Genomic DNA, 21,687 nt, shown 5'->3' on the forward strand with positions numbered 1-21,687 from the left:
GTCTCTAAATGACCTTCTTATACTCTTATTTCCTGATTTTTTTTTTTTTTTTTAGTGTTAGTATTTTCTATTGACTTCCCAATATGGAAGATGATAAATTAGCTCTCCTTTCCAAAACCCCACTCCACAAATATACACAATTCTATCCCCTCAACGTGCTCAATATAGTCCTAATTTTTATTAGATCAATAGTCAGGATTTACACTGTTGGGACTCAGTAAATACTATTTCCTTTTGAAATTTTTTCACTACAGTTACAGGTATCTTTTTAAATTTTCGTTTAGATTTCTTGCTAATTTATTCCTAAATTCTTCCACAATTGTCTAATGCTCTGAATACTTCAAATACATCAGTCATATTATCAACACCCTCTTGTTGCAGACATTTTTGCAGAGCCTTCTGATTTGCTCCAATGTGGACTCTGCTGCTCGACCCGCCGCACAACTTTCATCCTGGGGACTCACTTCATTGTCACCCTGGGAATGCTCTGATTCTCACTCTTACGTTGGGTCCTTGGCCTGTTACCCACATCTTCTTGACTAATTTGTTCCCTTGCTCCCATTCTCTAGCTCCTTCCTGGGAGAGGATATATGGAATACACATTTTTTGCAACCTTACACTTCTCAAAGTGTCTTTATTCTACTTTCATAACTAACTATAGTTGTCGGCATGTAGCATTCTAGCATTTCCCCTGAGAATTTTGAAAGCATTGCTCCACTGTCTTCAGTTCCCAGGACTGCAATTGAGAAGTCCAAAGCCATTCTGATTCTTTTTTTTTTTTAATTTATTTATTTATTATTTATTTTTGTCTGCGTTGGGTCTTCATTGCTGTGCACGGGCTTTCTCTAGTTGTGGCGAGCAGGGGCTACTCTTCCTTGTGGTGCGCAGGCTTCTCATTGCAGTGGCTTCTCTTGTTGCCGAGCATGGGCTCTAGGCACGTGGGCTTCAGTAGTTGTGGCACATGGGCTCTGTAGTTGTGGCTCGCGGGCTCTAGAGCGCAGACTCAGTAGTTGTGGCACACGGACTTAGTTCCTCCGCGGCATGTGGGATCTTCCCGGACCAGGGCTTGAACCCATGTCCCCTGCATTAGCAGGCGGATTCTTAACCACTGCGCCACCAGGGAAGTCCCGCCTTCTGATTCCTGATCCTTTAACTGCAATATTTTTTCCTTTCTTGAAGATTTTAGAATAGCGTTTGTTCCCAATATTCTGAAAATTCAATATGAGATGCTCTGGTGTGGCTCTACATTTAAACACTCTGCTGGGATTCAGTGGGCCCTTTCAATTTGGAAGCTCAAAATCCTTCAGTTCTTGGAAATTACCTTAAAGTATTTCTTTGAAGATTCCTTCCTTTTCATATCTTATTTTCCCTTTTCTCCTCACTGCCATTTCTAGGTAGTTATCTTCCCCTCCCCGACCTAATCTTCTACCACTTGAATCACATATCATTAGATTATTCCACTCACCACTCTGCCTTGTTGGAGTCATCTACAACCCAAGCCAGGGTTAATCCCCCTCATTCCATGAAAAATTTTGCTTCTGTCACACTGTCACACTCTCCAATACTACTCCTATCATAACCTTGGTGATTTTACTATCCCCATAGATGATCCTCGCAAAATCCTAGCCTTTCAGTCCTTGGTCTTCTCTGGAGACTCCAGTGATCTCTCTTCAGCCCTGCCTTACCCACTCACTGCCAGGGTCCCACTCCAGGCTTTGTAATCACCAATCACTGCAAATCCCTCCAAAATGTCCAGCACTCCTCCCAACACACACACCCACACACACACACCCTTCCATCTCCAGGTCACTCTGTCTAGTACATAACTTTAACCTTCCCAGATGTACAATCCTACCATTTTCACTGTCCTTTATCCACCTCGTGTCCTCTCTTCCCTCCTAACCCAGCTTAAATTCCATGGTCAGTCTTTATAATCACTCCCCCGCCTGTCTCACTAAAACACAGTCCAAGTTAAATCAAATAATCTGCCTGTTCTGTACTTACATCCATGAAAGTGAATATGGCTGGGGGAAAAAAAGAAAAAAGGAAAGAAAACAAGAACCTGCTAGCATCACCATGTCAATGGTTTCACTTTAGATTACTGGCATCAACTATTACTGCTGCCTAGCAACCATTCTTTATTTTCAGGCCTTCTAAAACAACTATTTCATCTCTTCTTTCCTCAAACTATCTGATCACTTTATTTCTATTTCATTGAGAAAATGAACAAATTAAGAAAAACCCCAAAAGCTCCCAGCACCATATCTATCTGCCCCCTTAACTAAATTGATGTCCATATTCTGTCTTCCCTTCTAATACCATAGGTGAATTTTCTGTGCTCCCAGTAAAGAACAACCCCTCCCCCGGATCACTAGATTCCATCTCCTCTAGTCTATTCGAAGATGTTGCTCCAGTAATTCTGCCCTCTTTTTCCTCCACGATGCATTTTCCTTTTGTTACAAGAACTTTCTTGTCAACATACAAATATGCTTCTTAAAAAATTCTTGAGGACTTCCCTGGTGGTGCAGCGGTTAAGAATCTGCCTGCCAATGCAGGGGACATGGGTTTGAGCCCTGGTCCAGGAAGATCCCACATGCTACGGAGCAACTAAGCCTGTGCACCACAACTACTGAGCCTGTGCTCTAGAGCCTGCAAGCCACAACTACTGAGCCTGCGAGCCACAACTATTGAAGCCCATACACCCTAGAGCCCATGTGCCGCAACTACTGAACCCACGTGCTGCAACTACTGAAGCCTGTGCACCTAGAGCCCGTGCTCCACAACAAGAGAAGCCACTGCCATGAGAAACCCACGCACCGCAAGGAAGAGTAGCCCCCTCTCTCTGCAACTAGAGAAAGCCCGCGCACAGCAACGAAGACCCAATGCAGCCAAAAATAAATTAAAGAAGAAAAAAATTTTTTTTAATTCTTCACTTGACCCCACATACTCTTCCAGCCACTGCCCCATATTTTTCCTTCCCTTAAAAGGAAAACTTCTCCGATGAGTCTCTATAGTTACAGTCTCCAGTTGCTCTCTACCTATTCTCTTACACCCCTGTCAGGCATTTACCCCAACCACTCTACAAAAATTGTGTGCATCAAGGGCATGGGTAACTTCCATACTAAGCATAATGGTCAACTGGTAGTTCTTATCCTAATTAACCTTTCAGTATCCTTTGATACAACTGCTCCTATCTCTATCACTAAAATCCTATCATCACTTTGCTTACACACAGGCCATTCTTTCTGCCTCCTTTACCGACCTGTGGAAGATGAAGTATCTAATGAGTTCAGTCTTCTTCTCTTTTCCATCCAGCCTCACTCCCTTCATGGTCTCCTCTGGCCTCACAACTTTATGTCACAAATGTATATCCCTAGCCTGTATCCCCACTATCAAATGCAGACTAGTAAAATCCCATTACCTTGTTGATATCTGTACTTGGCTGTCTAATGGGTACTGCACAAGTATAATGTTCAAAAGTGGATTCTAGAGCTTCCTCTCCAAACTATTTCCACTCTTCCCCATCTTAGTTATCAGCAATTTCACCTTTCACGTAGCTCAGGCCAAAACCCCAGAGCCACCCTGGTCTCTGCTATTCCTCTCTCATTCTACAACCAGTATATCAGAAAACTCAGTTAGTCTTACATCCAAACTACTACTAAAGTTCAAATGTATTGCCACCACCATTGCTAACACCCTGGTCCAAGCCACCTACCACCATCTCTTGCCTGCATTATTGCAATAACTTCCTGATTTTCTCCCTTATTCTATCATTGCTCCTTCTAGTCTATTCCAAACCCAGAAGTCAGACTGACCCTGTTAAAATATATATCAGGGATTTCTGGCTCCCTGTATAGCTCATCCCTCTCGTTAATTACAATTACAAACTATGGACAAAATACAATAACCTGAGGGGCCCTGAAAAGTAAACAATAAACAGGCTGATTTTGGAGCATTATTTTACAAGTACATAAAGTTCAATGGCATACTGTGTAGCCATCAAGCTTTAGGTGTATAAAAATTGAAATTTCCAATAAATGATTTTATTTCATAGAGTACATATGATTTTTTAAATGTCTTTAACATTTTATATTAACATGTTCAAGTTATAACCATTAACAAGTAAAAATCCTGAAAGCATAACTATAATTTGTTCATGAAACATTTATAAACTTCTTTATGACAAAATTACCTATGAATGCGCAAGGTGATGCTGTCAAAATTAGATTTTTTAAAAATCAAGAAAAATACGTCATAAACAGCAAATACCAAGGTAAAAAAGGAAGCCAAGCCAGTCAACAACATTTATCAAATACTATAAACTACTGTATCAGGTACCACGAGGACTGTAAGGAAATAAAAACAGTCATAGCTGACACAGAGCACCAGGAAGCTTTTTAGTTATTCAAATTCACTTGGTCCTCACAATAACACTAAGAGGTAGGCACAATTATTTTCACCACCTTAGTGACCAGGAAACAGGCTAAATAAGTAAGTTGTCCAAGGTCATACTATAAGTAGTTGGTGGAACAGGGAGTCTGACCTAGGCGTCTGGCTCCAGAGTTCTCGTTCAAGAAATATACTATGCTGCCTGTTTGAAGAAAGAAAATATAATAGTAAAAGATGCTTTAAATTTATTTTAAAATATTAAGATTGTGGTCAAAATACACTATGTTAAGTCCTTCAATATAAACACACGTGTATAGAGGCATGACGAAGATTAATGTAAACCTTGATAAATACCTGGTGTTCCAATGGCTCTGACATATGAGAATGCAATGTTTGCTTTTCCTTTCAGAGCATTTTCTGTGTTCTGAAGGTCTTCCAGAGTGGTAATATATTTTACTTCATTAAAAAGAAGAGCACTGAAATAAATAAAGATGTAGTTGGTAGAAAAATCTGACATGTACTTAGTTATTTAATACATATTTTGAGTAGGTTAAAGAACCTAATCAAAAAAGAAATTTAATCTTTTGAACAAACTCTCATTAGTAAGAACCTAAGCATTTCAAGTCTGAATTAAAATCACCCTCTAAATCATTAGTCTGTCACTGAGAACATTAACCAGGGACAGTTGTGAGAAATAGTGTGCGTATCCTCCATCACAACCACCTCAATACATTTAAACTGTATTCACTAGCATCCTATTCTGGACAAATAATCCCTTACAAATCTCTCAGCCATGGACACATTTCAGCCCTTCACACATCTATACTGAAACCATCTTTCCATGGCCTATAAGGCCCTGAATGGCAAGCCTTGCCTACTTCTCCAACATCATTTTGTACTACCATTCCTCATGTCCACCCTACTTTAGGCAACACCTCAGGGCATTTGCACACACCATTCTCTTTGTTGAAAGCTGTTCCCTCTGCTCCTTCTCATATATCTGGTCTCAGCTTAAACATCATTGACTTAAGAGAAGCCTCCTTTGTTGGTCCTGTGTAAGTAGGTCTGTAGCATTTTCCTCTTGAATTTCACACTATTTAATCCTTCGTAGGATCAAATTTATAATTATTCACATATATTTTTTTACTTGTTTATCCCTGCCTCTCTCATTAAACTGTTGCCTTCTTGTGACAGGGACGTTTCATATTTTATCACTATACCCATAATAACTTAGAATAGAACCTGGTACATTGTAAGTATTCAATAAGTATTTGTTGAATGAATGACAGAAAACATAGGGCAGGAATTATTTATTGCCATTCTTCATTTGAAGAAATAGAAGATCAAATCAAAACACTGAAGAGCTTACTTACTCAAAAACACATATACTGAACTGAGAGGCCAGGAACAGAACATAAAACAGGTCTTCTCACTCCTAATTTAGTGATCTTTCCACTTGACCATAATTCTTCCAAATCATCTTTTTTTTAATATAATCTCTATTTATTTATGTTTATTTATTTGGCTGCGCCAGGTCTTAGTTGCGGCACACGGGATCTTCGCTGTGGCATGTGAGATCTAGTTCCCTGACCAGGGATCAAACTCGGGCCCCCTGCACTGGGAGCATGGAGTCTTAACCACTGGACCATCAGGGAAGTCCCCCAAATCATCTTTTTAATGTATAGATCAGAATAACTGATCATATTTCTTCATCCAAAAGAATTTCATTTAAAAATTTTCTACTTCTATATAAATTCTCTATCACTAACAACTAATTTCACTTAATCTCCACATGCATATCTCTGTGTGTGTGTGTGTGTGCATATTTTTGTTAAGCTAAACTTTAAGAATTTTTGAAAGCTGTTCCAACTCCACATACTTAAGTAAGCAAAAGTTCATTCCAATAAATTAGTCAATCATAGTTTCCTCTTATGGAAAACATAGCACTTTCCACTAATACAGCAATTCTCAAACTTTTTGGTCTCAGGATCCCTTTATACCTTTAAAAATTATTGAGCTCTTCAAAGGGCTTTTTTTTATTTAGGTTACATTTATCAATAGTTGCCAAAATAGAAATTAAAATAGCAATTAAAAATATTTATTAATCCCTTAAAAAATAAAAATAAACACCATTGCATATTAACATAATACTTTTTTTATTAAAAATAACTAAATTTCCAAAAAGAAAGAAAAATCTAATGAAAAGAGTGGCCTTGTTTTACATTTTTGCAAGTCTCTTTAATATTGGACTAAATAGAAGACAGGTGGATTCTCTTATCTGTTTCTTCGTTCACTCTGTTGTGACATCACACACACAACACATCATGTAGCCTCTAGAAACTGCACTCATAGAAGAATGAAAGTAAAAAAGGCAAACATCTTAGTATTATTATAAAAATATTGTCACTTTGGGAGCACCCTGAAATGGCTGCCCTAAATTACACTGCTTAAATATTTACTTATATATTATAGATTCCAACTTTTTAAAAGAAATGTAGCACTTGAATTTCTATACCTCCCAGGGCTCTTGTTTTGTTTTTAAAAGAAATATTTACTGGGCAGTACTCACTATTTGCTAGATACTTTCACATGTTTTCATTTAAATCCTCAAAGATATTCTTGAGAAATTCTTTATTACACACACACACACACACAGAGGAAAGCACCTCAGGGATTAAGTAACCTGCTCCAGGTCATACCAGTAGTCACTGATAGAGCTGAGATTCTAATCCAGGTCTTCTGACACTTTGCCCGTAACTTTCTAAACTATGTCATTACTGACCACTCATACATGGTAAACCAGGTAAAAAGGGAGGCAACTAATGAATAGCCAGAGAGTCACAGTGGCGATCTGTGGCTACTTATAGCTACTATACTATCTATGGCTACTGGCTACTTATACATTTTGGCTAGCAAGACCAGAATTACCCTTGAGTTACTTCAAAACTGCTGGGAGACACCATCTAGCGAAGTAATTGGACTGCCATGTAAATTCTCGGCTTGGGAATGACATCCATCCGTTTACCTTTTCTTCTCTAGCAGCTCTAATCCATTTGCTTCAAAAATCTAACCTAGGGGTAGAAATATCCCTAACCTTTTTTCTCAATAAAGACTGGCAAATATAAATTGCTAAAAGCCAATGTTTGGGGGGACACTTCCCATATGTCAGGCATAGTACTAAGTACTATATAAGTAGTGGCAGTTTATCAGTTTTGGGACTGCCTGACTCTTCTGCTTTGGGAATTCCCAGTTTTCTAAGTCTTCATGGTGGGCAGAGCCCAAGTCCCCACATACAAGCTACTAATACTGTAAATTGCTTTTCCAGGCTCCCTGCTGCTAGGCTATATGACCCAGAATCACTTATCTGACATGCCAGACTGGGAGCTAGTGATGTAAAGAATCAGGAACAGTGCAGAATTATTTCCAGAAGCAGCAGCAGCAGCAACAGTCAGCTTTGAAGGCAAGAATGACAAGAGTGCTAATGACAGCTGTAGTGTTAGCAATGCAAGTTGTGGCATCCAATGCCCAGAAGTAATGCAGCAGTCCCCCGGAGACTAGCTCCGTGCCATGATTATGAGCCAAATAATTCAGAGCCAACTAAACCTGAGTCCAGTTCTCCAACCCTTCTAGTGAGCCTGAGATTTCCTACATCTGCTCTAAATCCTTTTCTGTTTAAGCCAGTCAGACCCAGATTCTGGGGCTTATAACTAAGAACACCCAACAATACACTCAGTCTTGCTTAATTTTCATGGCAACCAACTGAGATCAGTACTATCATTAACTCCATTTTACAGATAAGGTCATGGGCCTTAAAGAGGTTACCTTGCCTAATGTCCCAAAGCTCATTAAAGAGTCATTATCCAAGAGGTAATAATACCAAAACTAATGACATTCATAATCTCATGATCTCTGTGATTGTTCCCAATGGCTTCGTAACTTTAATATATTTTTTAATGTTAATTTCCAGAATATGGGGACATCTAGGGATCTCTAGGATCCATTCCACGAGGCTGTGCTCCTTCACTCCAGTTCCAAAGTGGAGAAATGGGTTAAAGGAAAAGTCTGTCTTGCGATTTTCTTGCTCTAAAGATGGGGCAAAACAGCCTGAGACTGTTCTGACCTGGGAGCTCTTCCTGCCCCAGAAAGGCCTTCCTTTTCCTTGGCATACTCTTCCTGAGACCCTCCTAATACAATCATTAGGTAGATAAGATATATGGCCAAGAACTGAATGGGTGTCAGAAAAAAAAAAAAGGAACTCAGGAGTCTACCTGACCGTGCTTTTAGAGCAGCAGGTTGCTTAGACATTTTTCAGAAAAAAAAGACCACTTTTATATAATATTTCTGCCATTATTCAAATTCTAAAAAACCCAATAGGGTTTCCCTGTTGGCACAGTGGTTAGGAATCCGCCTGCCAATGCAGGGGACACGGGTTCGAGCCCGGGTCCGGGAAGATCCCACATGTCGCGGAGCAACTAATCCCATGCATCACAACTACTGAGCCTGCGCTCTAGAGCCCGTAAGCCACAACTACTGAAGCCTGTGTGCCTAGAGCCCATGCTCTGAAACAAGAGAAGCCACTGCAATGAGAAGCCCGCAAACTGCAACAAAGAGTAGCCCCCATTCACTGAAACTAGAGAAAGCCTGCACACAACGAAGACCCAACACAGCCAAAACTAAAAAAAATAAAATAAATAAATTTATTTTTTTAAAAAACCCAATAAAAACGAAAAGTTAGCTTCTATTTTGCCTTACCAAAACTCCTAGGGAAAAAAAAAAAAAAGCAAAGAGGGAGGGGGGGAAAGAGGGAGAGATGAAGGAGAGAGACAGACAAATTACTTTTATCTAAATTAATTACAGTTGACCCTCAGTATCCATGGGTTCCACATTTGCAGGTTCAGCCAAATGCAGGTGGAAAATATTTGGAAAAAACAATTCCAAAAAAGTCTAAAAAACAAAACTTGAATTTGCCATATACTGACAACTATTTACACAGTATTTACATTGTATTAGATATTATAAGTAATCTACAGATGATTTAAAGTATACGGGAGCTACTAGAGCCAATCAATGAATTTGGTAAAGTAGCAGGATACAAAATTAATGCACAGAAATTTCTGGCATTCCTATACACTAATGATGAAAAATCTGAAAGAGAAATTAAGGAAACACCCCCATTTACCATTGCAACAAAAAGAATAAAATACCTAGGAATAAACCTACCTAAGGAGACAAAAGACCTGTATGCAGAAAACTATAAGACACTGATGAAAGAAATTAAAGATGATACAAACAGATGGAGAGATATACCATGTTCTTGGATTGGAAAAATCAACATTGTGAAAATGACTATACTACCCAAACCAATCTACAGATTCAATGCAATCCCTATCAAACTACCAATGGCATTTTTCACAGAACTAGAACAAAAAATTTCACAATTTATATGGAAACACAAAGACCCCAAATAGCTAAAGCAATCCTGAGAAAGAAAAACAGAGCTGGAGGAATCAGACTCCCTGACTTCAGACTATACTACAAAGCTACAGTAATCAAGACAATATGGTACTGGCACAAAATCAGAAAGATAGATCAATGGAACAAGATAGAAAGCCCAGAGATAAACCCACGCACATATGGTCACCTTATTTTTGATAAAGGAGGCAAGAATATACAATGGAGAAAAGATAGCCTCTTCAATAAGTGGTGCTGGGAAAACTGGACAGCTACACGTAAAAGAATGAAATTAGAACACTCCCTAACACCACACACAAAAATAAACTCAAAATGAATTAAAGACCTAAATGTAAGGCCAGACACTATAAAACTCTTAGAGGAAAACATAGGCAGAACACTCTATGACATAAATCACAGCAAGATCCTTTTTGACCCACCTCATAGAGAAATGGAAATAAAAACACAAATAAACAAATGGGACCTAATGAAACTTAAAAGCTTTTGCACAGCAAAGGAAACCATAAACAAGACAAAAAGACAACCCTCAGAATGGGAGAAAATATTTGCAAATGAAGCAACTGACAAAGGATTAATCTCCAAAATTTACAAGCAGCTCATGCAGCTCAATATCAAAAAAACAAACAATCCAATCCAAAAATGGGCAGAAGTCCTAAATAGACATTTCTCCAAAGAAGATATACAGATTGCCAACAAACACATGAAAGAATGCTCATCATCACTAATCATTAGAGAAATGCAAATCAAAACTACAATGAAGTATCACCTCACACCAGTCAGAATGGCTATCATCAAAAAATCTACAAACAATAAATGCTGGAGAGGGTGTGGAGAAAAGGGAACCCTCTTGCACTGTTGGTGGGAATGTAAATTGATACAGCCACTATGGAGAACAGTATGGAGATTCCTTAAAAAACTAAAAATAGAACTACCATACGACCCAGCAATCCCACTACTGGGCGTATACCCTGAGAAAACCATAATTCAAAAAGAGTCATGTACCACAATGTTCACTGCAGCTTTATTTACAATAGCCAGGACATGGAAGCAACCTAAGTGTCCATCGACAGATGAATGGATAAAGAACATGTGGCACATATATACAATGGAATATTACTCAACCATAAAAAGAAATGAAATTGAGTTATTTGTAGTGAGGTGGATGGAACTAGAGTCTGTCATACAGAGTGAAGTAAGTCAGAAAGAGAAAAACAAATACTGTATGCTAACACATATATATGGAATCTAAAAAAAAAAAAAGGTTCTGAAGAACCTAGTGGCAGCAGAGGAATAAAGATGCAGACGTAGAGAATGGACTTGAGGACATGGGGAGGGGGAAGGGTAAGTTGGGATGAAGTCAGAGAGTGGCATGGACTTATATATACTACCAAATGTAAAATAGATAGCTAGTGGGAAGCAGCCGCATAGCACAGGGAGATCAGCTTGGTGCTGATATTGGATTGATGGATGAATGAATTGGGAATCTTCACTTTTTGGTTGTTGAAAATTGGAGGAGCAGAAATCAATCCAATATTTTTCAACACCTAATACATGTCACACACGACGCTATGCAGTGGTAGAAGGACTTTGTGTAAGAGGGCACAGTGGGGATATAACCATTACTACCAATTAACATAGAGCTGCGAGGAATTCAAATCCAAGGCAAGTAATTTTTTATTACAATTTCCCAGTATGTCACTATCAAACAGGAACCCACCTGATAATATTGTGTAGGAACAAATCTGATAGAGATAAAGGAAGGAGCAATAGCAATAGCTCAAAACCTATTAGGAATGGACCAGCTTGAGCACAGCTCAGGAGTTTTAAAGGAAGACAACTCCAAGAAGAGCTTTCCCCAGAAGTTTTACCCAAGCTCAAACCCAGGCTCTGCAATAATGTGTTAAAAATAAAATATTAGCAGAAATTATGATAGTTGAAAATAATTACCATAATATTTGTAGTTCATATTATCGTCAGTAGTACATTAACTTAAAAGGAAAGAAATCTTCCACTTGACAAAATATTGTCACAGAATATCTATTAGCACATCTTAATAAAGAGTTATTGAGATTTCATTGTTTCTTACAGTACTACACAGTCTTTCCTTTTCGTATCAATATCATTTGATGATTTCCAGGAGTCAACAATGACTAGGGGGAAAAATGGCCTTTCTTTGCAACTGCTGCCTCATGGCAAATATTCCCAGCAACTGTCGCAGCACGGACTTGCATGAACTCACTTCTATTACTACTGTGTGTGCAACAGAACAGCAGGTAGATATCTGAATTTGGATTGCTTTTTTTCTTAATTGCAAAATGAGATTTCCTGCATTTATATAGAAAAAAGCGACTAACATTTGTAGAGCGCTGGGTAAAACATAAAGCATATTTTCAGATGTATTACTTTATTTGATCTTCAAAAAAATCTAATGACAGTGCAATTTTTAACATTTAAGAGATGAGGAAAACTAGCAATCAGAAAAGATAAACTGCTATGATCACACAACGGATAAATCCTCCATAAACCCTGACTTCTTCATATATCATTCCAAAGCACATTTGAGATTATAGTGCCTCAATCTCCTATACCTCTATCTGACTTGCCTCAGACTGGTTACATATGGTATTCTCAATAAACAAATAAAGAATAATTGTTACTTTACTTTCTTTTTCTAAATATTACCCTTCTTAACCCAATCTAGAAGCTGGGAAGTGAAATTTTCCTCACAGTTACCAAACCACACAATTCCATCGGTTTTGACTATGTATATTTTAGAAAACAGAGCTGAGAATTGGTAGACTATAAATCTATAATCTTACCTTTATTTTAAATTTTATTTATTTTACAAATTTTAACTCTTTCGTAGGACTCATAACACAAAAAGTATCCAAAAAGTTGAAGAGTGAAAAGTCCACCTCCAACTCCTTCCCCCATCCCAGCTTCCGCATTCCATTCCCGTAAACCAATAATCAGGTTCTTGTGAAACTCTGAAATATTTATACCAAATACATGTATGCCATAAATAAATATTTATATATGTCTCTGTTAGAAAACTATCCCTCCTAGATTTCTCAGTGTTCCTATACAGTCCATGTCTCCTGAAGATGAAAATTGGCAGTACACAAAGATGGAAAACGTCTCCTCTTCACATTCTAATCTTGTTTCCTTTTCTCTGGAGCCACCTGGTCCCATTCAAAGGTAATAAAACCTTCCTTATCTTCCCTGGAGCTAAATGCTTATATTTAGGCATAGAGACCTTTTCCTACTGCCCCAAGCAACTTGTTTAAATTCCAGAGAAAAAGATAAGCACTCTATCTCCAGAAGGAAAAAGCAGATTTGCCAGCTCCTATATAAACTCAAGAGATTCATAATTTAAGTTCTCCTTCTCCAAACCTTGCTGTAAGTACAGATGTAAGCATATGGCTCTCACCTTGTAGCTCTGTGGAGAACTGGGTATGGCAAATCCAGTACTACCATGTTACTGTGATTGCTGTTACTGCTGTGTCTGATTTCTGATTCAGAGGCTTGGTGTTTCTGCAAGTGTATATGCAAGGAGGGTAACATCGAAGACCTTTCAGAGTTTTAGACTTAACACTCCCTTTCTTACACACATAGAACTATGCTATGCTCTAAACACTTGGTTTATTTCATTAATATATCCTGAAAAATCAATGTGTTAAAAATGTTAGTAGACCATTTAGTCAGAATATTTTTAATCAATGATGTTTTAGGAATACTTTAAATGTCCTCCAAAAATACACTACTTAATTGGCCATAATGGTTCAAAAATATACAATTCTGTAAATATTTAGTATAGGGTTACCCTAAGTTTACACTTGTTATTCTAGTCTTAGATTTTACTAACTTAATTCTTCCCCAATTGCAATTTTTCTATATTCTGAGACTAAGAAATTGTCTAAAACCTTGATCTTTTCTGTTTACAAAGAAGCAAAGTTCAAGTATAGCTGTGGATCACTGATCATATAAAAACTTATCAGTGTATATGTAGTAGAAGATAATGGAAGAAAAGAACCCATTTACAATAGAAACAAAAGATATAAAATACCCAGAAATAAATTTCAGTGTCCAAGCATATATGAAGAAAGCATTAAAACACTACTAGAGAACACAAAACAAAACTTGAATAAATGGAAAGACATCTGGTTCTGGGATGGGAAGATTCATTCTAAAGATGTCAAGTGTCCCCAAAATAACTTATAAATTTAATGCCAGTAGGATTTAGTCAGGGAGAGGAAGAAACCAGACAAGCTAATTTTAAATGTCACATGTAAACAGAACAAAAATGCAATTCTAGAAACAGAAACATGAAGGGGCCTGGACCTTTCAGATATTACAATATATATTATAAAGCCTCAGTAATTAAAGCAACAGTACTAGTAAAAAAAAAAAAAAAGACAGATTAACGAAACAAAGTCCAAAGTAGACCCAAATATATATGAGCGTTTAGTATAAAAAATCACACCTTGAAAACTGAGATTAATTTCAGTTGTGTTGGGACAATTATTTAGCCACCTGACTAATATATTGCTCATACTATTCACCTAGTTAAATGCCAAACAAAGCAAAGATTTAAATGTTAAATTGAACAGCTAAAACATTAAGAGAAGAAATACACCCACATAAATAGAGCCTGATCTTTGACAAAAGAGCAAAAGCAGTTTAATGGAGAAAGGCTCGTCTTTTCAATAAAGGGGCTAAAACAACTGGACATTCACGTGCAAATAAGTGAATCGAGACACTGACTTTACACCTTTCATAAAAATTAACTCAAAATGGATCACAGACCTAAATGTAAAACATAGAAGAAAATCTTGGTGACCCTGGATTTGGCAATGAATTTTTAGATACAACACCAAAGCATGATCCGTGAAAGAAAAAAAATTGTAAAGTTGGATTTTATTATTATTAAAAACTTCTGCTCTGCAAAAGACACTGTTAAGAGAATGAAGAAACAAGCCACAGACTGGGAGAAAATATTTGCAAAACATATCTGATAAAGGAATTGTATCCAAAGTATACAAAAGGACTCTTAAACTCAACAATGAGAAAAAAAAAATTTTAAAATATGGGCAAAAGATCTGAGTGGATACCCCACCAAAGAAAATATACAGACAGCAAATAAGCATACTAAAAGATGCTCAATATCATTTGTCCTTAGGAAGTTGTAAATTAAAACAATGAGATACCACTACACATGTATTAGAATAGCTACAGTTAAAAAAAAAAAAATTTAACAATACCAAATGTTGGCAAGAATGTAGAGCAACAGGAACTCATTCAATGTAGGTGGTAATGCAAAATGATACAGATGTTGTCAAAACGCATAGAACTGTACAGCACAGAGTGAACCCTAACATAAACTATTCACTTCGGTTAATAATAATGTGTCAGTATTGATTCATCAGTTGTAACAAATGTACCACACCAATGCAAAATGTTAACAGAGGAAACAGTACAGAGGAGAAAGGAGGAATTCTCTGTACTATCTGTTCAATTTTCTGTAATCCTAAAACTGCTCTATAAAACAGTCTATTAATTTCTTTAAGTGAATTCCTTTGTAACAAGGGCATAGGGAGACCTTGGTACAACTTAAAATCCAGAAGTCAAAAGAGAAAAGATAAATTTGACCTGATGATATTTAAAATAACAAAACAGGGAAATTCAAAAGATAAATGACAAACAGGAAAACGTACAATTTGTGTCTCCTTTATATAAGGAGAGCACCTAGAAATTAATAAGAATAAAAGTTCAAAACATGATAGAGGACTTCCCTGGTGGCACAGTGGTTAAGAATCTGCCTGCCCATGCAGGGGACATGGGTTTGAGCCCTGGTCCAGGAAGATCTCACATGCTGCGGAGCAACTAAGCCCGTGCGCCACAACTACTGAGCCTGTGCTCTGGAGCCTGCGAACCACAACTACTGAAGCCCAAGTGCCTCAACTACTGAAGCCCGTGTGCCTAGAGTTTGTGCTCTGCAACAAGAGAAGCCACCGCAATGAGAAGCCCCCGCTCGCCACAACTAGAGAAAGCCCGCACACAGCTACGAAGACCCAACACAGCCATAAATAAATAAATAAATAAAAGAAATAACCAGCTCTAGGACAAAATCACCCTTTAAAAAAAAATGATAGAAAAGTGGGCAAAAGATATCAAGCAACAGTTCAGTTCCATTTCTAGGAATAGTATACAACCGAAAAGAGTACAAGGGAGGAACTGCTTGCCAGGAACTGGGTATTTCAAACTGATGCTTTTAGCACAAAGAAGTAGGGTGACGGCTTGAGAGGCATTTTTTTCCTCATGGCAATTTGCAAGGTACAGCTATGATATGGCATACTATTTAGCACAGTTCTTCAAGATTCTAAATATCATTACTGAAAATTTTTGTAAAATACTGTATTCCACAAGTCAGTTTTCTTACATTTTAAACAAAAATGAGGGCATTGCCTCTTTGGAATTCTACCTCCTTGACATTTGTGTTTTCCTGCTCAGTTTCTTCTTCCTTTATATGTTGGTGTTATCTTAGGATGCTCCCTAGATGACCTACATGTTGACAACACTCCCCAGGGGCGCAAATTCCTACAGCTGCCTACTCAAGACTCAGGTAAGATGGGCATCCGACTTGTTAAAGTGGACGCATTTTCTCCTGTAAATTTGCTCTTCATCCTTGCCTACTTCAGATGGTGATCAGATCAGATTTGGGGTAGAGTGAGATGGGAAGGAAGGAAAAGAAGAGATCAGGGATTAATCAAATTAATCGTTACCAAGCCCGGTTAATTTCACCTCCTAAGCATTAAAATGAAAACCCCCTCTTTGCTATCTTTACTTCCCTAGATTGCACAATGGCCACACAATGGTGTCTACACGTGCTTGGATCCCACAAATTTGTCTCTCACCCGCCAGAAAGAGCCCTCAAGTGCTAACCTGATCACATCACTTATCTGCCTATAACCCTCCATTGAGCAATCAGGTGTTGAGGTGGTCACTTAGGACAGAGAGCCCAACTAAAAGTAACAACCAAGCCTTTATTCACTTACTGCGACAGTGCAAGCAAGAGGCAAAAGGAGAGGCACAAGGCTCCACAATGTTCCATTCCCATCACCCGCCATTGAACAGCTCCAGGCCAGGGCCAGTGGGCGTGGGAATCATCTCATTCCAAGGAGCTGCAAAGAGAAGGCTCCTGCCTCTTTATGGACCCGTGGAATGGTGGGGGGACTGAGCAGGGGAAGGGCGAGGAGAAGAAAGTACAGAGTTAAAGCAGAGAAAGTGTTTAGCCAAAGACCTGTGATAAGGAGGTCTTGGCAAAGCACCTGGAAGGTGCCTCAGGCCGCATTCCTGATAATGAGGCTCCAAATGGAGACACCTGGGGCTAAAGGCCAGTCTGGCCAGAAGGATGGGAGAGGGAGGGGTCCGAGAGATTGGGAAGGGGAGGGGTCTGAGTCCTGGACCTCAATTTTCTCTAGAAAACTGCAATGCTCTGGCTGTGCACCAGTCCGGTGTGGGAGAGCACCTTCCCCCTATGACGCCTGCCGGGCAAAGCTTCTAACTGCCTGTGGTTGGGTCTGAAAGATCACACAAGGATTCTGGCCCAGAGCTGGCCTCCTCACCCTTCAGGGGCTACCCCAAAGCCTAAACTTCTTCACATGGTAAACAAAGATCCCTTCCTCTGACCCCATGTCAACTTCTCTGCTCTCACCTCCTGCTTCACATTTCAGATTCCAGTAAAAACTACCCTCTCCAACCTGTCCTGATCTCCCTGCCTGGGCTCACAGTTTCCCCTGCTTCTTCCACCTTCCATTTCTTCACCAGGCAAACCCCCGCTTATCCTTCAAGACTCATCCCAAGTGCCACCTCCTTCAGGAAGGCTTCTTAACAAACATCCACCCTCATTCTAGACACAAGGAACTATTCACTACCCTGTGGACATATGCAGGCATACTTCTACTATTTTACTTCCTACATATTTTCTGTTTACATATGTGTCTCTGCAACAAAACATTAAATTCTTAGAGAACAGAGCCACATCTTATGCTGTCTTGCGTCTCCAGTGCCTTACAAGTATCTGGCACATAGCAGGAACGTGGGGAATACTCTATTTGTGGAATTAGTGTTCTATAAATCAGCATTAGTACAGCACAAGGAACAGGACACCATGGCAGGATTGAATGACACAAGCCCCACAGGCTACCCAGTTCAGGTAACACGGTCCTCTCCACATCTAAGGCCCAGTTGTTTCGAAAACACCTTGTCATCAGGTTGCCCAGCGTGGACCTGCCGCTCCAGGATTTGCTGTCAGACTTGTCAAAGACAACCTTAGTATCCCCTCCCCCATCCCTTAAAGAATCTTCTTTCTCTGATTCTTCACCCTTGTTTCTGGGTCAAAGACAGTCATCAGGTATCCACTGTAAAAAGCATAAACGAGTAAGCTTCCTGAGAACAAATATATCTATGACTTGGACTTTTTGCTAAGCTTTTCATGACCCCCACTCTCAAGATAGCCACCCCTTCTCTATCCCAGGAAAGGGCTTCCAAGGCAGCCCAACAGGTCTTTGGAATTCCTTCTTCAAAAGGCCATCTTTCATCGCTTACAACTGGCTGCTCAGTCCACAGGCCTCAGGGTCCATGGTTGGCCGGGATTTCTAAAGACTGTTCATTAATATATTATTAGTACTGGAACATGTGATAACCACAACTTTTCATCTATCAAGTTTAGAGTTTCCTGTAACTTAACTTTCACACCATTTTTGCGAGAATCAGGTAGAAGAAGAGGAGGAAGACGGGAGCCACACAGAAAACAGAGATAGTCAAGGTCAGCAAAGGTCTCAGCAAACGTTAAATTGGAAAAGTCCCTGTAAACTCGTGTCCTGAAAAAGTCGTAGCCTCTAGCTCTGTTACCGAAGATACTACTACCTCATTTGAGGAGAGACTGCAGGAGTGGACCCCAGGTAGGGCTGAATCCCAGGCCTAAAGATCCCATGCCAGGCAAGTTAAATTAGATTCACTCTCTCTCAATAAACATTCAGTATGTGCTGGGAACATCTGAAATGTTTCTGCATGTACTGAGCAGGCACGGAGCTGCAGACTCCGGAAAAAAAAAAAATCAGGCTGGGGTGAAAAGGAGGCTAGACACTTCAAAAACCCTAGTGAGAATAGCAAAGATGAGCTTCTGTCCCGGTAACATCCTCACTCCACGGACAGAATCAAAGGCAAGAGCAATAGTATGAGCCAGGTGGCCGTGTTGTGCCACCTCCTACTTTTTTTTTTTTTTTTTAAAAGAAATTCATGTTCTTTTTTTTAATTTATTTATTTATGACTGTGTTGAGTCTTCATTTCTGTGCGAGGGCTTTCTCTAGTTGAGGCAAGTGGGGACCACTCTTCATCGCGGTGCGCGGGCCTCTCACCATCGTGGCCTCTCTTGTTGCGGAGCACAGGCTCCAGATGCGCAGGCTCAGTAATTGTGGCTCACGGGCCCAGTTGCTCCGCGGCATGTGGGATCTTCCCAGACCAGGGCTCGAACCCGTGTCCCCTGCATTGGCAGGCAGATTCTCAACCACTGCGCCACCAGGGAAGCCCCACCTCCTACTTTTATACAGAATATCTCCATGTTTCTGTATCCTCTGCCATTCAAGACTTTTTAGATCCTCTATGTGGGAAGATAGACCAGCAATATGTGTGAAACTGATGCTTACAAATATAATGCTAAGACCCTAAGATATTGTAATGGATTGTGGTTGTCTAAAATGAAATCAATAGATAAATAACAGGTGAGTAAGTAAACGGGTATCCCCTGTACTTACAAGAGAACATGAGCAACGATGGCATCCACATCGAACAAGGTATCGGTTGGGAATTCTCTGAGTAATATGTGACCCCTGCAAAAAGTTTTAAAAAGCATTACAGAAATATTTCCTTAGCATTCAATTCACTTGTCTCTCTAACACACTACGCTGGAAGTTCTGGCAGTTCTTGGAGCCTGTGTCTTATCCGCTAGCCGATACACCTATCAGAGTGCTGGCCATGATACACACTCAAATATTTACTGAACACACAGGCATAGACACACTGACTTTGAAAAGCTTAGGCCCTGGGCCTGGCAAAAAGACTGGGAAGCAACAGGAGTCCCAACAAGGCTTCCTCCCAGCACACACGGATTCCCCAAATGGGCTGGGAAGGAGACAAGCAGGAGAGAGAAAGAAGGGTCCTCAGCAGTAGGTCCCTGAGGAGACAGGATCTCTCCCCACTTCCTAGGCCAAATCCCAAGAGTGTGAGGAAAGGATTTGTGAGAAAACTCAGATTAGCAGACCCAAGTAATGGAGGAATCCGTAACCTGGACATCTGCAGATCCCTCAAAAATAAAGTACATTTATTTCCCACCCAAATATGGACCTGACATACCTACTTAGAACACTAAATTTGCTAAGTGCTTACTTAACCAGGCATTTGCCGTCAGAGCTTACATAAGATTCTCATATAATATCCAAAACAATCCTGTGAGGTAAGTATTAATCTCCTCAATTTACAGATTAGGAAGCAAAGTGGAGGTAACAAATCTATTAGTTGGACTTCTTGCTAAGCTTCATATGACCCCTACTACATACACCTTTATTCTGGCCTAGTGATATTTTGTATACTTGAATATTCTAGAAGTATAGCTTTATGTTTGTCCATCTGAGCCAAAAAAACTAAAAATAGTTTACCTGAATAAATATGCTTTCATCAAATCCTTTTCGCTTCCACAGTATCTCGATGTTTCTTCTGTGACGCAATTAACCTTTAAAAGATTATATTTAACGTTTAGAGTACACATCAAAAGGTCAAGTTTCTTGGTTAGGGAAACAGAAAGGAAAATTAAACATTACAGTTTGTCTCCAGATCAAATTTCATTTTTACTTTTCTTTCTGATTTGTATGCTGTAATTGCTCACTTATTCAAGTGCTTGAGGTAACCCAGAGAAAGGAACTGTTCCTACACCTAAGAGTTATATTTAATTATACCTAAGATTTAATTCAATCTGATGAAGGAAGTAGAAGGTAATGAGGTAGGAAAGGAAGGAAACAATTAAGGCAGGACAAGAAAATCATGAGCAAAAGCCGGGAAGCACAGAAGTGAGTGTTAAGTTGGGACCACGAAAGCATCTCAGTAGCTGGAACACAGGTATGGCAGATATTGCTGGTTCCTAACCCCAAATCCATCCTACCCTTTTGCGTCACTAACAGAATTTCATTAAAAGCAAGTGCCCCATTAAAAGACTGTTCCAGACTCCCCCAACAGCTAAGGCTGGCTAGATGATGTTAGGAGAAGTCACTACTGGTTTGGGATGCGTAGAAGGATCTTAAAAGGGGGTTGACTGATACTCTTGCTCTTCCCACTTCTTCCTGACAAGATGGGTAGGCACCAGCAGTCATCATGGACCATAAGGCATCTTTAAAGAAGAAACCTTTGCTAAGGATGGTGCAACAGAAAGAATGAACCCGAGTCCCTGATGATGTTAGAGAAGCCACAACAGCCCTTGATAGCTTATAATCAGGACTCTATGTGAAAAACATAAGGCCAATCCTGGCAGCAACATGAAGATACAATGGAAGGCATGAAAGCACAAAGGCAAGGAAGCCGGTTAATAGAGTATCCCATCAGTACAGGTCAGGGATGACTGGGACCTGTAGTAAAGCAGAAAATGACAGAAGAGATTCAAGCGACTTTTCACAAATACAGTAAGTAAAACTAGGGAGAAGACTGAGCGTGTAATATGCCACATGGGAGAGATGGGGGAAGGCAAGAGATAAAGAGGATGAAGAGGTTTTTAGATGG

General features: G+C 39.4%; 1 protein-coding gene across 7 annotated transcripts in view; it reads right to left on the reverse strand.

The window, feature by feature from the left end:
* Nucleotides 1–21,687, reverse strand: part of TXNDC16 (thioredoxin domain containing 16) — a 117,467-nt gene that overhangs the window by 82,260 nt on the left and 13,520 nt on the right. For all 7 annotated transcript variants that reach the window (XR_009007734.1, XR_009007733.1, XM_028169238.2 and 4 more), the window contains 3 exons: nt 20,577–20,650; nt 19,677–19,751; nt 4,744–4,865 (listed from right to left, as the gene is read on the reverse strand). Coding sequence is in view for 5 of the 7 variants with exons in the window: in XM_028169238.2 (XP_028025039.2) it covers nt 4,744–4,865; nt 19,677–19,751; nt 20,577–20,650 (271 nt within the window). In the remaining 2 variants the exon portion in view is untranslated. The remainder of the gene's footprint in view (nt 1–4,743; nt 4,866–19,676; nt 19,752–20,576; nt 20,651–21,687) is intronic.

The sequence above is a fragment of the Balaenoptera acutorostrata genome, chromosome 3, assembly GCF_949987535.1.
Source record: "Balaenoptera acutorostrata chromosome 3, mBalAcu1.1, whole genome shotgun sequence".
NCBI lineage: Eukaryota > Metazoa > Chordata > Mammalia > Artiodactyla > Balaenopteridae > Balaenoptera > Balaenoptera acutorostrata.